This window comes from Amborella trichopoda, chromosome 9, assembly GCF_054954075.1.
Source record: "Amborella trichopoda isolate Santa Cruz 75 chromosome 9, AtrichopodaSantaCruz75HAP2 v2.0, whole genome shotgun sequence".
Classification (NCBI taxonomy): Eukaryota; Viridiplantae; Streptophyta; class Magnoliopsida; order Amborellales; family Amborellaceae; genus Amborella; species Amborella trichopoda.
In genome coordinates, this window is record NC_142344.1 from 34,571,688 (window position 1) to 34,588,410 (window position 16,723).

The 16,723-nt window shown below is 35.1% G+C and overlaps 1 protein-coding gene across 1 annotated transcript; it reads right to left on the reverse strand.

The window, feature by feature from the left end:
- Positions 1 to 6,738: 6,738 nt before the first annotated feature.
- Positions 6,739 to 10,076, reverse strand: LOC148780498 (uncharacterized). Its single transcript, XM_088848077.1, has 4 exons — positions 8,081 to 10,076; positions 7,862 to 7,989; positions 7,700 to 7,775; positions 6,739 to 7,610 (listed from the first exon to the last, which is right to left on the reverse strand). Exons 1-4 carry the CDS (start codon positions 8,664 to 8,666, stop codon positions 7,492 to 7,494), a joined length of 909 nt encoding a protein of 302 aa, XP_088704203.1. The 5' UTR covers positions 8,667 to 10,076; the 3' UTR covers positions 6,739 to 7,491.
- Positions 10,077 to 16,723: the final 6,647 nt, after the last annotated feature.

Below are 16,723 nucleotides of genomic sequence, written 5' to 3' on the forward strand. Positions count from 1 at the left end.
TTCCGCCTTTTGATTTTTTTTTCATGATATATTAGAAATAATGTGTTAAAAATTTAGGGTTTTGATTCTTTATATTGTTGTTTATCAGAAAATGTACTCAATTGGATGTAATTTATTCACTTAGAGGTGGATTTTTGAGTTAAAATGGCTTATGCAAAATGGCTCTGTGAAGAACAAATATTTTTTTTTTTTTTTTTGGTAATCCATGATCGAATGTTTTGTAATACTTGATCGGTTTTTTTGTAATCCATGATTGAATTTTTTTTTTTTTGTAATCCATGATCGAATTTTTTGATTTTTTTTTTTTTGTTTTTAACCCAAGATAGAATTTTTTGTAATCCATGATCGAATTTTTTGTAATCCATGATCGAATTTTTTGTTTTAATTTTTTTTTTTAACCCATGATCGAATGTTTTGTAATCCATGATCGAAATGTTTGTTTTTTTTTTTGTAATCCATGATCGAATTTTTTGTTTTTTGTTTTGTTTGTAACCCATGATAGAGTTTTTTGTAATCCATGATTGAATTTTTTGTAATCCATGATCAAATTGTTTTTTTCTTTTTTTGTAATCCACAATCGAATTTTTTGTTTTTTTTTTGTTTTTTGTAATCCATGATCGAATTCTATGTAATCCATGATCGAATTTTTTGTAATCCTTGATAGAATTTTCTGTAATCCATGATCGAATTTTTTGTAATCCATGATCGAAATGTTTGTTTTTTTTTCTTGTAATCCATGATCGAATTTTTTGTTTTTTGTTGTTTTTTGTAACCCATGATTGAATTTTTTGTAATCCATGTTCAAATTGTTTTTTTCTTTTTTTTGTAATCCACGATCAAATTTTTTGTTTTTTTATGTTTTTTTTTTTTTGTAATCCTTGATCGAATTTTATGTAATCCATGATCGAATTTTTTGTAATCTCGAATTTTTTGTAATCCATGATTGAATTTTTTGAAAATTTGTGATTTTTTTTTTTAGTCCATGATCGAATTTTTTTTTGTAATGCATGATAGAATTTTTTGAAAATTTGTGATTTTTTTTTTTTAATCCATGATCGAACTTTTTGAAAATTTGTTAATTTTTTTTTTTAATCCATGATCGAATTTTTTTTTGTAATCCATGATCGAATTTTTTGAAAATTTGCTGTACTTTTTTTATTTATTTCTTTTTATCCATGATCAAATTTTTTGAAAAATGATGATTTTCCGAAAAGAGGTGAAAATCGTGATAAGGTTTTGATTATCATGATGTATTAAACCCAATTTTTAATTTTTATTGTTTAAGTTTGCTGTACTTTTTTTTTTTCCATGATCGAATTTTTTGAAAAATGATGATTTTCCGAAAAGATGTGAAAATCGTGACAAGGTTTTAATTATCATGAGGTATTAAACCATATTTTAAATTTTTATTGTTAAAGTTTTTGTTGAAAAAATTGTATGTTGATAGATTATTTATGCAAAAAAATGCATGTTATTTTATTTTTAATGCAAAACTGTATTTTTTTTATCTGTTGTTCATGGATTTTTTAGTTGGAATAACTGATGTTAGTTGGCTCTGTGAAGAATTGTTTTTATTATTAATTTTTTAATGCAAAAAATGTATGTTCTTGATAATTGAGTTGTAGCCATGTTTGGAGCTTGCATTTTGTATTTTATTATCTTGAATGTTTGTAATTGATATGTACGAAAATATTATTGTCAATAAAGGTATTTTGCAGTAACAAATAACAACAAATATGACTACATGAACTACCGCAACATATTATCACTACACATGGTGATTATTTTTTTTTTTGAACTGTCAGGTTAATTTTATACTTTTTACATCTTAAAACAGTTGAATCATGTCAAGATCTGCAGAAGACGCTGCATGGCAACATGGGGTCAGACTTGATCCCAACAATAAAGACAAAATTATTTGTAATTACTGTCAAAGGGTGATAAGTTTCAAGCAACACTTGACAGGGGTTAAGGGAGAAGTTTCTGCATGCACTAGTGTCCCTAGTAATGTAAAAAACCAAATGGCGGCAATTCTTAATGCTAACAAAGGTAAAAAAATTGCCAAACATAGAATGAATGATGAGATAGTTAGTTTATATACACCATCAAGCAAGAATGATATAACAGAACAATATAATAATGAGCTGGACATGGCCACAAGATTGAGTTTACATGAACAATATCAGAGGGAACGTGGGTTTAGAATGCCCGGTGAGTCTAGCTCAAACATGCATGGTGGGCCTAGCTCAGATATACATAGTGGGCCTAGCTCAGATATGCATGGTGGGCCTAGCTTAGATATGCATGGCGGGCCCAGCTCGAGCATGTATGGCGGGCCCAGCTCAAATATGTATGGAAGAGTTGGTGACAATATGTTTCAAGGAGAATCAGTTGTTGAAGAAATTGTTTCTAGGTTATCTAGGAGTGTCAGCATTGCAGGTCATGGTAGTAAAGACCCATTTCTCTAAAAGCCTAAGTCACAACAGATGACTCTAAAAGGCATGGTTAAAGGTACAAGAAACATGTTAGGGAGATATGTTGGTAAATGGTTATACGATAAAGGGATTCCCTTTGATGCAGCCAATAGCCCATATTTTCCACCTATGGTCTGTGCAATCCAGAGAGTCAGGCTCGGGGTAAAACCCCCGACGGCTTATGAGCTCAGTGGGCCAATATTAGATGAAGAGGTGGAGGAAGTTAAAAAGTGGATTGAAGAATATAAATAGAGTTGGCCAAGGACAGGCATTACTCTCATGAGTGATGGTTGGTTGAATAAAGTTAGCAAAAAGGAGTTTTTAAACTTCTTGACCTATTCCCCAAAAGAGATAGCTTTTTTGTCTAGCAAAGACGTATCAGGGACGAAGAAGGATATAAACTTCTACGTACGACTATATGATCAGATAGTGGAGGAGGTGGGAGATAAGCATGTAGTTCAGTTTATTACGGACAATGCGCGTGCATGTGTTTCTGCGGGCAGCAAGTTGATGGATAAGAGGAAGCATCTCGTATGGACCCCGTGTGCTGCACACAGCATCGATCTTATATTAGAGGAAATCAGTGAGATCAAAATTGTGAAAGAGACTCTACAGGAAGCAAGGTTGGTGTCGAGATTTATACACAACCACTCTAAAACTTTATTTCAATTTAGAAAACACTCTAAAAAAAAAGAGATAATCAGGCCTGTCATAACCCGCTTTGCGATCGATTACTTAGCTGTGGACTCCATTTGAGAATATGAAGGTGTATTAAAGAGATTGTTTACCTGTGAAGAGTGGTTAAATGACCGCCTCTCGAAGTCCAGTACTGGTATAAAAGTGGACAACATAGTCTCAAATAGGCGGTTCGGGTCTTGATGTTCCAGTGTTGTAGAGGCCACTGCCCCTTTGGTTACGGTGTTAAGAATGGTAGATGCTGGCAAGAAAGCTACCATGAGTATTCTTTATGAAAGTATTGAGAAGGCGAAATCAGCTATTGGGGAGAAGTATAATTTTGTTAGCAAAGTGATCGAGATTACAGAAAGGAGGTGGAACACCAAATTTGGACGTCCAATTCATTATGCTGGTAAATATATACTTATATCATTACAATGTTTCAGTTTAAATCATTTTTTTATGAAATTGTAAATGACATTTTCTACCTATATATATTTTAGGTTACTACTTCAACCCAAAATTTTTCTATTTGACACCTGAACAACCCCACAAGATTATGGAAGGGGTCAGATACATTATTGCAAGGTTGGAGAGAAACCATTGAAACCAAGTAGCAGCAATACAAGAGGTATTATTTAATGTTTGGGTAAGAACTTCATTGAGTTGTTATATTTGTGAGGAATAATGCACTAAAACGTACTATATTTGTTTTAGCTTGCTATGTATAGGGATGCTATAGGATCCTTCGGAACTAGACTTGCTAGAAATTCTCGAACTATGATGGATCCAGGTTATCCCCTCGCTAATATTTTGTTCATTCATATATTTAATCGTATGAATTGTTCTTACGCTTACAATGCTTTTTGCATTTTAATCCAGCTGAATGGTGGGAGATATATGGTACTGATGCACCTCACCTAAAGAGGATAACAATCAAGGTGCTCTTCCAGACATGTTCTGCTACTGGTTGTGAGCGCAATTGGAGTACGTTCCAATGGTTGCGTACTGCTAGGAGGAATCGACTCGCTTCTGAGAAGCTTCATAAACTAGTCTACGTTTATTATAATTTAAACCTCAGAGAGCGACAAATAAGAAGGAAGCTTGAAGACTATGGGCCGATAGACTTAAACACAATATTTGTCACAGACACAGCAGACTAATGGGTAGTAGAAGAGGAAGAGCCAGTGTTGCACAAGAGAGCGTTCCTTGAGGCTATCGGTGATGAAGATCTTGAAGAAAGTGATGAGCAGCATGAAAGATGAAGCAGCCAGCCAACGTATCCATAATTCGTCGGAGATGTCGGTGATATTGTACCTAATGAGGGAGAGTGGAAAGGGGGTCTATGAGAAAATGAGAGAGATGATGATTCTGAGGCCACCCTATCCCAACCATATTATTCACATATCGAGTCCCAACAGCAACAGTGTAGGGATGAGCACGACAGTACAGGTGAGCATGAAGGATGAACATGCTTCGGGGATTTTGGATTGCAAACACAACAAAACACTTACACTCAGGGATTTGGGAATAGTCAGAAGCCTGTTAATATCGAGATTCGTTTTTAGATCGAATCGATGAAATATCAAACGAATTCCATCAATGGCACCAACGTGACCAAGAAGAACAACAACGTCGTCTATTATTTTATTTTTAGATCGTATATTACTATTTTTATGCTTTATTGTAGTCTATGTATGTTGATATACTTATTCCATGATAATTCTATGTTTATCCTTTTGTGATGTAAATTAAATGCTGAATGGCGGTTCATGCAGGAAAAGAACATATCAATATTCGCATATTCATTCAAAAACATTAAAATTCTTAATGGAGTATCCTCATTTCATATTGAATTCCTAAAAAAAAAATATTTATAATGAATTTTAATAATTTTTTTGGATTTTTTTTAAGCTTTATTTTGACCGATTCACTCGATTCCCGATCCGGATCGCCGATTTGCCAATCCGGATCGGTTTTTTGGGTGCTCGATTCGGGTCACCGATCCGTTTTTTAAACCATTGGTTGAAACAAATAGGACTTGAAGAGTTCTTTTTTTTCTTTTGAAACAAAGAGGCCTAAAAAAAATTTCTTTTAGCAAAACAATTCTTTTTTAAGAAAGGCCTTTCAAGATTTTTTTTTTTTTTTTGGGAAGACAAAAGACTTGAAAAATAAAATAAAAAAGATTTTGTCAAGGAAAGAAAATTGTCAGTTCTCTTTTGTTTTATATGTTTTTTAAAAAGAAGGCGAAAAATCCCTAGAATGATTTTTTCATGAAAACAAAAAAAAGAAAACAAAAAGACGCTTCTCTGGTTTTTTTTTTTTTTTTTTAATTTGACAACAAATTGAATGAGTACCCCTTTTTTCTTTTTATTGTTACTCCAAATATGAGAAATTAGACTCGAAGTAATACAATACAATTAATATGAACGATCAGCCATGGATAACAAAGAACATTAAAGGATAAAGTAAGAAACACTGCTTTGAACCTAATACAAGAGACAGTTAAGAATTAAGCCAAAGCGTTATTTACGGAGTAAATCTAAAAGAAAGCTCTTGATTTCACAAAAAACTTCCAAAAGAAAACTTTATCTTTTAATCAAAAGTTTCATCTCTTAACAAGATAAAGAAAAACCAAAGCGTTATTTATGGAGTAATTCCAAAACTAAGCTGCTGATTTCAGAAAAAATTCCAAAAGAAAGCTCTATCTCTTAGCCAAAAGCTCTATCTCTTAACATCATAAAGAAAATCTAACACACAACAAGGAGACCTGAGTGCAAAAGGCATAGAAGGTGTTTCTATAAATTATTAACTTTTTTTTTTTATGAGGAAAGAAAAGAAGACAACAGCAAGCTAAAAAAAAAAAAACCCAAGAACCTAAAGTAAGAATCCCAAAAAAAAATATCTACACACTCCCTTCTCTCTGCGTATATTCCTTTTCTCCATAAAAAAAATAATCACAAAAGTTCAAAGGAGATGAAAATAAAAGAGAAACATTGTGATCTGAGGATTTCCAGCAAAAAAAAAAAACATAACACTAGAAAATTACAAGGAAAAAAAGACCTAAGTCCGTAGAAAGGAATTGAGGGTATAGAGATAGGTACACGATAGGATGCCAAGGGAATGCAAATAGAGAAGTCAGAAAGACAGTAAAGAGTGAGAATCCTAATAAAGCGAAAAAAGACGAAGCTACAAAGCTTATACTCCAGAGAACTTCGAGCCCCAAATTTTTTTTATTTTTTTTTGCTTTCTTATTATTTTATTTATTTCATTCTTTTTTCAAAAGAAAAATTTCCCATAAAAGGAGATCTAGGACTTTTTAGCTTTTTTTTTTGGTTATGTTTTTTTTATGCATGGATCTAGCTCAAAATGCCCCATAGTGGGCATCAAATTGTTCACGATGCAAATCGAGACGATCTCAAGATGAGATTTGACCAATCCGAAAAAATTATTAAAATTCATTATAAATAATTTTTTTTAGGATTTCAATATGAAATGAGGGTACTCCATTAAGAATTTTTATGTTTTTGAATGAATATGCGAATATTGATATGTTCTTTCCCTGCATGAACCGCCATTCAGCATTTAATTTACATCACACAAAAGGATAAACATAGAATTATCATGGAATAAGTATATCAACATACATAGACTACAATAAAGCATAAAATTAGTAACATACGATCTAAAAATAAAATGATAGACGACGTTGTTGTTCTTCTTGGTCACGCTGGTGCCATTGATTGAATTCGTTTGACAATTCATTGATTCGATCTAAAAACGAATCATCGATATTAGCAGGCTTCTGACTATTCCCAAATCCCTGAATGTTAGTGTTTTGGTGTGTTCCCGATCCAAAATCCTCGAACCATGTTCATCCTTCATGCTCACCTGCACTATCGTGCTCATCCCTACACTGTTGTTGTTGGGACTCGATATGTGAATAATATGGTTGGGATAGGGTGGCCTCAGAATCATCATCTCTCTCATTTTCTCTTATACCCCTTTTCCACTCTCCCTCATTAGGTGCAATATCACCGACATCTCCGACGAATTATGGATACGTTGACTGGCTGCTTCATCTTTCATGCTGCTCATCACTTTCTTCAAGATCTTCATCACCGATACCCTCAAGGAACGCTCTCTTGTGCAACATTGGCTCCTCCTCTTCTACTACCCATTGGTCTGCTGTGTCTGTGACAAATATTGTGTTTAAGTCTATCGGCCCATAGTCTTCAAGCTTCCTTCTTATTTGTCGCTCTCTGAAGTTTAAATTATAATGAACGTAGACTAGTTTATGAAGCTTCTCAGAAGCGAGTCGATTCCTCTTAGTAGTACGCAACTATTGGATTGTACTCCAATTGCGCTCACAACCAGTAGCAGAACATGTCTGGAAGAGCACCTTGATTGCTATCCTCTTTAGGTGAGGTGCATCAGTACCATATATCTCCCACCATTCAGCTGGATTAAAATGCAAAAAACATTGTAAGGGTAAGAACAATTCATACGATTAAATATATGAATGAACAAAATATTAGCGAGGGGATAACCTGGATCCATCATAGTTCGAGAATTTCTGACAAGTCTAGTTCCGAAGGATCCTATAGCATCCCTATACATAGCAAGCTAAAACAAATATAGTACGTTTTAGTGCATTATTCCTCACAAATATAACAACTCAATGAAGTTCTTATCCAAACATTAAATAATACCTCTTGTATTGCTGCTACTTGGTTTCGATGACTTCTCTTCAACCTTGCAATAATGTATCTGACCCCTTCCATAATCTTGTGGGGTTGTTCAGGTGTCAAATAGAAAAATTTTGGGTTGAAGTAGTAACCTAAAATATATATAGGTAGAAAATGTCATTTACAATTTCATAAAAAAATGATTTAAACTGAAACATTGTAATGATATAAATACATATTTACCAGCATAATGAATTGGACGTCCAAATTTAGTGTTCCACCTCCTTTCTGTAATCTCAATCACTTTGCTAGCAAAATTACACTTCTCCTCAATAGCTGATTTCGCCTTTTCAATACCTTCATAAAGGATACCCATGGTAGCTTTCTTGTCAGCATCTACCATTCTTAACACCGTGACCAAAGGGGCAGTGGCCTCTACAACACTGGAACATCGAGACCCGAACCGCCTATTTGAGACTATATTGTCCACTTTTATACCAGTACTGGACTTTGAGAGGCGGTCATTTAACCACTCTTCACAGGTAAACAATCTCTTTAACGCACCTTCATATTCTCGAATGGAGTCCATAGCTAAGTAATCGGTCGCAAAGCGGGTTATGGCAGGCCTGATTATCTCTTTTTTCTTAGAGTGTTCTCTAAATTGAAATAAAATTTTAGAGTGGTTGTGTATAAATCTCGACACCAACCTTGCTTCCTGTAGAGTCTCTTTCACAATTTTGATCTCACCGATCTCCTCTAACATAAGATCGATGCTGTGTGCAGCACACGGGGTCCATACTAGATGCTTCCTCTTCCCGCAGAAACACATGCACGTGCATTGTCCGTAATAAACTGAACTACATGCTTATCTCCCACCTCCTCCACTATCTGATCATATAGTCGTACGTAGAAGTTTACATCCTTCTTCGTCCCTGATACGTCTTTGCTAGACAAAAAAGCTGTACCTTTTGGGGAATAGGCCAAGAAGTTTAAAAACTCCTTTTTGCTAACTTTATTCAACCAACTATCACTCATGAGAGTAATGCCTGTCCTTGGCCAACTCTGTTTATATTCTTCAATCCACTTTTTAACTTCATCCACCTTTTCATCTAATATTGACCCACTGAGCTCATAAGCCGTCGGGGGTTTTACCCCAGGCCCGACTCTCTGGATTGCACTGACCATAGGTGGAAAACATGGGTTATTGGCTGCATCAAAGGGAATCCCTTTATCGTAAAACCCTTTACCAACATATCTCCCTAACATGTTTCTTGTACCTTTAACCATGCCTTTTAGGGTCATCTGTTGTGACTTAGGCTTTGAGAGAAATGAGTCTTTACGACTATGACCTGCAATGCTGACACTCCTAGATAACCTAGAAATAATTTCTTCAACAACTGATTCTCCTTGATACATATTGCCACCAACTCCTCCATACATATTTGAGCTGGGCCCGCCATACATGCTCGAGCTGGGCCCGTCATGCATATCTGAGCTAGGCCCACCATGCATATCTGAGCTAGGCCCACTATGTATATTTGAGCTAGGCCCACCATGCATGTTTGAGCTAGACTCACCGGGCATTCTAAACCCACGTTCTCTCTGATATTGTTCATGTAAACTCAATCTTGTAGCCATGTCCAGCTCATTATTATATTGTTCTGTTGTATCATTCTTGCTTGATGGTGTATATAAACTAACTATCTCCTCATTCATCCTATGTTTGACAATTTTTTTATCTTTGTTAGCATTAAGAATTGCCGCCATTTGTTTTTTTACATTACTAGGGACACTAGTGCATGCAGAAACTTCTCCTTTAACCCCTGTCAAGTGTTGCTTGAACCTATGTACCCCACTACTTATCACTCTTTGACAGTAATTACAAATAATTTTGTCTTTATTATTGGGATCAACTCTGAACCCACGTTGCCATGCAGGGTCTTCTGTAGATCTTGACATGATTCAACTGTTTTAAGATGTAAAAAGTATAAAATTAACTTGACAGTTCAAAAAGAAAAATAATCACCATGTGTAGTGATAATATGTTGCGGTAGTTCATGTAGTCATATTTGTTGTTATTTGTTAGTGCAAAATACCTTTATTGACAATAATATTTTCGTACATATCAATTACAAACATTCAAGATAATATAATACAAAATGTAAGCTCCAAACATGGCTACAACTCAATTATCAAGAACATACATTTTTTGCATTAAAAAATTAATAATAAAAACAATTCTTCACAGAGCCAGCTAACATCAGTCATTCCAACTAAAAAATCCATGAACAACAGATAAAAAAACTACAGTTTTGCATTAAAAATATAATAACATGCATTTTTTTGCTTAAATAATCTATCGACATTCAAATTTTTCAACAAAAACTTTAACAATAAAAATTTAAAATATGGTTTAATACCTCATGATAATTAAAACCTTGTCACGATTTTCACTTCTTTTTTGAAAATCATCATTTTTCAAAAAATTCGATCATGGAAAAAAGAAAAGTACAGCGAACTCAAACATTAAAAATTAAAAATTGGGTTTAATACATCATGATAATCAAAACCTTATCACGATTTTCTCATCTTTTCGGAAAATCATCATTTTTCAAAAAATTTGATCATGGATAAAAAGAAATAAAAAAAAAAAGTACTCCAAATTTTCAAAAAATTCGATCATGGATTACAAAAAAAAATTCGATCATGGATTTAAAAAAAAAATTAACAAATTTTCAAAAAGTTCGATCATGGATTAAAAAAAAAAAAAATCACAAATTTTCAAAAAATTCTATCATGGATTACAAAAAAAAATTCGATCATGGATTAAAAAACAAAAATCACAAATTTTCAAAAAATTCAATCATGGATTACAAAAAATTCGAGATTACAAAAAATTCGATCATGGATTACATAAAATTCGATCAAGGATTACAAAAAAAAAAAAACATAAAAAAACAAAAAATTCGATCGTGGATTACAAAAAAAGAAAAAAACAATTCGATCATGGATTACAAAAAATTCAATCATGGGTTACAAAAAACAAAAAATTTGATCATGGATTACAAGAAAAAAAAACAAACATTTAGATCATGGATTACAAAAAATTCGATCATGGATTACAGAAAATTCTATCATGGATTACAAAAAATTCGATCATGGATTACATAAAATTCGATCATGGATTACAAAAAAAAAAAAAAACAAAAAAAAACAAAAAAAAACAAAAAATTCGATTGTGGATTACAAAAAAACGAAAAAAACAATTTCATCATGGATTACAAAAAATTCAATCATGGATTACAAAAAACTCTATCATGGGTTACAAAAAAATCAAAAAACAAAAAATTCGATCATGGATCACAAAAAAAAAAAAAAACATTTCGATCATGGATTACAAAACATTCGATCATGGATTACAAAAAATTCTATCACGGGTTAAAAAAAAAAAAAAAAAAAAAAAAAAATTCGATCATGGATTACAAAAAATTCTATCTTGTGTGAAAAACAAAAAAAAAAAATCAAAAAATTCGATCATGGATTACAAAAAAAAAAAAAAAAAAAAATTCGATCATGGATTACAAAAAAACCGATCAAGTATTACAAAACATTCGATCATGGATTACCAAAAAAAAAAAAAAAATTTTGTTCTTCACAGAGCCATTTTGCATAAGCCATTTTAACTCAAAAAATCCACCTCTAAGTGAATAAATTACATCCAATTGAGTATATTTTCTGATAAACAACAATATAAAGAATCAAAACCCTAAATTTTTAACACATTATTTCTAATATATCATGAAAAAAACATCAAAAGGCGGAAAAAAAAAAAAAAAAAAACAGCGGAATTTTGGTTTCGCAGACATCTTTGTGTTCATCTCAAATTTCATGTTGTAATTGACCCAATTACATAAAATTGAAAATTTTAAATCATAATAGACACAATAAAGATTAAAAACCCTACAAATTGAACTCATTAACTTCAAAATATGTCGTGAAATAAATCATATGGCGGAAAAAAAAAAAAACCCAAACTTCTTACCTGATTTTGTGAACCGAAGCCTTCAATCTCCAAAAAACTCTGTTTTTCTCAACGATTATCACAAATTAGTAACAAAAGGTTTTGATGCACAACTTTACGATCAAAATGCCTACAAATTTTGAAAGATTCATGCCCTATTTGGCATAAAACACAAGGAAAGGCAGAAACCCTAAAAATGCAAGTTTCGTGATCCAAAAACACCAAATTTTTCAACCATTTAATCCGTGTAAAAGCTGAATAAAGCTGTTTATAGCCTGCAAATTAGATCACATGCCAAAAAAAACAAGAAAAATGATCAAAAAATGACAAATTTCGAAGAATCCCATGAAGAACATTGTGCAACCCGTGTTCTTCATGGACTCGCCGATTCCGTACAGTGAATCGGCGAGTCAATGTGCAGAATCGTCCGGTTCTCTCTAGAACTGGACGATTCCCGTGTTTTTAATTGATTCGATCTCCTCATAGCGATTCCCAAGTCGAACCGAGCGAGTCCGGTTCGTCTCGGCGTTTTTTTAAACACTGGTTTTTCAACAAATAAAAATAAATAAATAAATCATTGTTGTGAAAGAATTGTTTTGTTTTTTTTTTAAGGTTATTCTATCTCCAAAAAAAAAAAAGTGGGTGTGTAAGGCAATCTTTCTTATCCAAATAAATAAATTACACCTTTATCCATTTTCATTTTAAAAAAATCACTTTCTTAAAAAAAAAAAGAAAAAGTCAGCACCTTTTTCACCTATTTGTTCCAAAAAAATAAAATAAAATTTAAGACTATCTTGCTCTCAACAAAAGAAAACAATTTTAAGGCCTTTCGCATTCTTAAAAAGGAAATTTGTTTTGCAGGACAAAAAAATTCTTATTTGGTTTCAAAAACAAAAAATAAAAATAAAAATAGAAAATCACTTTTTCCTCAAAGTTTGCTTCTTAAAGCCATTTCATTTTTCCAAAAAAAAGTAAAAAATAAAAAAAGAAGAAGAAATGAATCTTCACTTAAGAAAATCGCTTTTTCTTTTTTTCTTTTCTTGTAATTTAGCATTTGTCACTTCTCTCTTTGTTCACTAAAAAGAAAAAAACGGGGTACAAAGAAGGAAAACAATATTTGTCAAAGGGTCACCTACACCCGCTCTCTAACTGTGCGCTGATCGAGTCACCCTCGACTTGGGGCATCCTCAACTAGGCGCGGATTATGCTTTGTTGCCACTCTCTTGACCACATACTTCCATAAGGGTTGCTTACCCCCGCACCTTAGCTGTGCTCTCGGCCAATCAAGCTCCGATTCAAAGCGCGCTTCACTCGGCACGATTTGTTCCAAGTACTTAGCTTTTTTTCACTGTGTGTTTTCTTCTTTTCACTTGCGTGCTTTATTACATAGTACTGCATACAACAGACCAGGGAAGCCTGGGAAACTATCAAATATTTTCGAAAACCCCTAAAATTTGGCATTAACGTCATGAGGGGAACCTAGCCTTGAGAGCCGAGGCAGTTGGAATTCGCGTAACATTAATTGTGCTCACCCCTCTATAATCCTTAGCCTCATAGCAACTCCACACATAGTAAGACCTGGCTGATTTCTTTAACACGTCGTTAGGACCTACATGGGGACCCACACAGCCTAGCCGTATTTATGTAGTTAGAACCACTCAAACCTAACCTACTCTTAGTTTAGGGCAAAGTTTTCGAGTACTTTGTTTTCTTATTATAGCTGACAAATCTTAGCTCTCAATCAAGATGGATTTCTGACAGTCCGAGTCCAGGCTCATACTCAGCCTAGCCCAGGTCCGAACCAGGTTCATAACCAGGTCCGAACCTAGGCTCCCTCTTTGTGCGAGCCAAAGCTTACACCAAATCTCACATAGATCTTAGTCCGGGTCCACATCCAGACGGAATTTGAAACTTGCTGGGTCCGAGTCCAGGCTTGCATCCAACCCAGCCCAGGTTCGAATCGGGTTCACAACAGTTCAAACCTAGGCTCCCTCTTGGTGCGAGTCAAGGCTCATACCAAATCTCATCTAAATCTCAATTCGGGTCCACACCTAGTCTAAATTCAAAACTCTCTAGGTCCAAGTCTAAGCTTGGACCCAGCTTAGTCCAGCTCCAACCATGTTCACATCCAGGTTCGATCCTAGACCATCTCTTAGTCTGAGTCAAGACTAGTGCCCATCCAGTCTAGATTTTAGTCTACGTCCTAACTTAGTTCTAGATATTGAATTGCCTCTAGGACTAGACTAGGTCCATTTTAGTTTAGGGTCGAACCTAAATCCATCGAGTCTAGCAAGATCCATCAAGTTTGGTCCGAGCTTAGTCTAGATTCAGAGTTGTCCCTTGACCTTGACTAGAATCACCTTAGTTTAGGGTTCAAACCTAAGTCCATCAAGTCAAGACCCAGTTCTTTCTAGGTTTAGGACATGGCTCAAGCTCAATTAAGCCCGACTCTCGATTTAGGTCCACACTTGAGTTTGAACTCAAGTCTGTCTGTAACTCCCCCTTCATCTAGGCTTAGGTTTAACCTGTATTCAGTCTAGGTTTAGCCATGTTCAAGTCTTAGTCCAACTAGGTCCATTGAGGCTCAAGTCAAAGTCTAGCCTATGTCCATCTCCAAGCTAGATCCAAGTATCTAGTCTAGCACAAGTTTAGGAGTCATGGCCCACGATCAAACCAAAATAAAGTCCAACTCTGCGGCTCTAGCCTACACTAGATTCAAGGAACCTAGTCAGTCTGAGAGGCACCGTCATAACAAATCGATAGTACTTACGTCAGGGAGCTAAGTCTCAACCTGCATGGAACCATACCTGGTGGTCTGAGCCGCTTAATTGGTAACCCTCAAGGCTGTGATTTAGAAGCCACGAGCCAACAGGCTCATAAGGTCTATAACACCTTGACTAGTCATAGAGTTAGGCTTGAGGCAATTCTCCAAGATATAGGGGTTAGTCTTACGTTCAGTCGACATACCAAGAATAACAATCCCAGCCGGGTTAAACCCCGATGTTCAATTAGCAGCCCAGCATTCCAGTCTTAACAATCTGCTAGTTAGTGGGCAAGTGGGTTCACACACAGCTAGGGAAAGTCTACCCAAGTAACCCAACACTCGTAAATGTTAGGGTTTTGACTTAACCCGGTATCAAGACAATCCTACGATGCATGCATTCTTTTAAGACCTATTAGACTGAGGGTACACTATCCAATGTAATCAATCCAGGCAGGTTAGGTCAGAAGCTCAAGCTATAAGCTATGTCCAACTTATCAGCTCAAACCAGGATAACCCTAGGGATGCTAACCAGTCAATCCAACCAGCTAAGGGTCAGGAGTCTAACTCAAGTCATCACTCGAGTTCAGGATTACATCAAGGGCAAACTCCATCAGGTAATAATTATGGCCTTTCTTCACTTTCCAGTACAGTGCTGGGGTAAGAGCATATCCTAACCCTAGGGATAGATCATCCAGTCAAGGTCAGGGGCATGTAGACCTAGCCACCCACGGTCAGAGGTCTATGCAAGCAATATACTACAAACGCAGGTCCAACAAACCATACAACTGAGCCAGGCCAGGCCACTGTTAAAACAACGACTCAATTAACCCACGTAAAACACTTTCAACATTTTTTTGAAAGAATGAGAATATAAGATTTCTCAGCTCCTAAAGCTTAAGTATAAGGGACTTTACTGACAATTAGAAGATCTACCAGTAGGGTTTATGATGCCACGATTCATAAACAAATCTTCTGGAAAAGAGGATCTTGAGGCACACATCAATGCCTATCTATTAATTGTCTATACACTGGAAGACCTACCTAACCAACTTAAGGTCAAGTTCTCTCATAGCTTATCAGAAGAGCCCCTTATGCGTTCATGAAGGATAACCCTCAAGCAACTCCTAACGAAATGTTCAGACAATTTTCTTCCCATTATTGTTAGGGAATACCAAGAATTGTCACCCTTAGTAAGTTAACATCCATCAAACAAAAGTCAGACAAATTTTTCTCTGATTTTATAACAAGATTCAGAGAGGTCGTTATGCGAGTCGCTAAAACACCACCCCCTGAAGCCGAGAAGGAAGGCATGGCATTAGAGAATATGACTCCAGAATATTTCACCTTATTCAGTAAGGGGGCAATCCTTTACTCGTTTGATGCTATGCTTGAAAGAGTATTGCAATATGAGCGAGTCAAGGAGGATGAGGCCAAACTTTTTCATAACGTAATGATACTCGACCCTCCACAAGAAGAAGAAAATGAGGCCTCAATTGGTGAGGAATCCTCTCAAGAAGGAGAAGTGAACTTGATCGATAAACGCTACCCTTCTGCAAACCTACCACGAGAAGAGACTAAAACTTAATCAAACACATGGAGTATGCAGACTTTCATGCGAAGGGCATTCACTCTAATTGATGATCCTTTTAGCCCATCATTACAAGTGAATTTGATATAAGATGACCCACACATGTAGGATGGTGAATTAAACCCTCAAGGAGCTCCAAAACTAATGATTCTCGAATCACGAAGACAAGGCTATCTCAGTGATAATTATCCAAGAGGAAAGAAAAGAACAAATTTTGAAAAAAACTTCTCACATCGTAAACTAGAACTACTAAGGAATGATGACCTTCTAAAAGTTCTAAGGGGACCTCCCGAACCACCTTCGCAAGATTTCCTAAATGATCCATCAATCTGGGATAAGAAAATGGATATTGAAAATCCAACCATGTTTTCTCCTCAAGAGGCTAGCTCTCTGGAAATCATTAACGACATGAGCACAACTCTGATAACTGGGACACCCCAATATCAAGAAATTTTATCTCATGATGAATAAGTTCCTAACATAATAAAAAGCCCTGCAAGGGGAATCCCATCA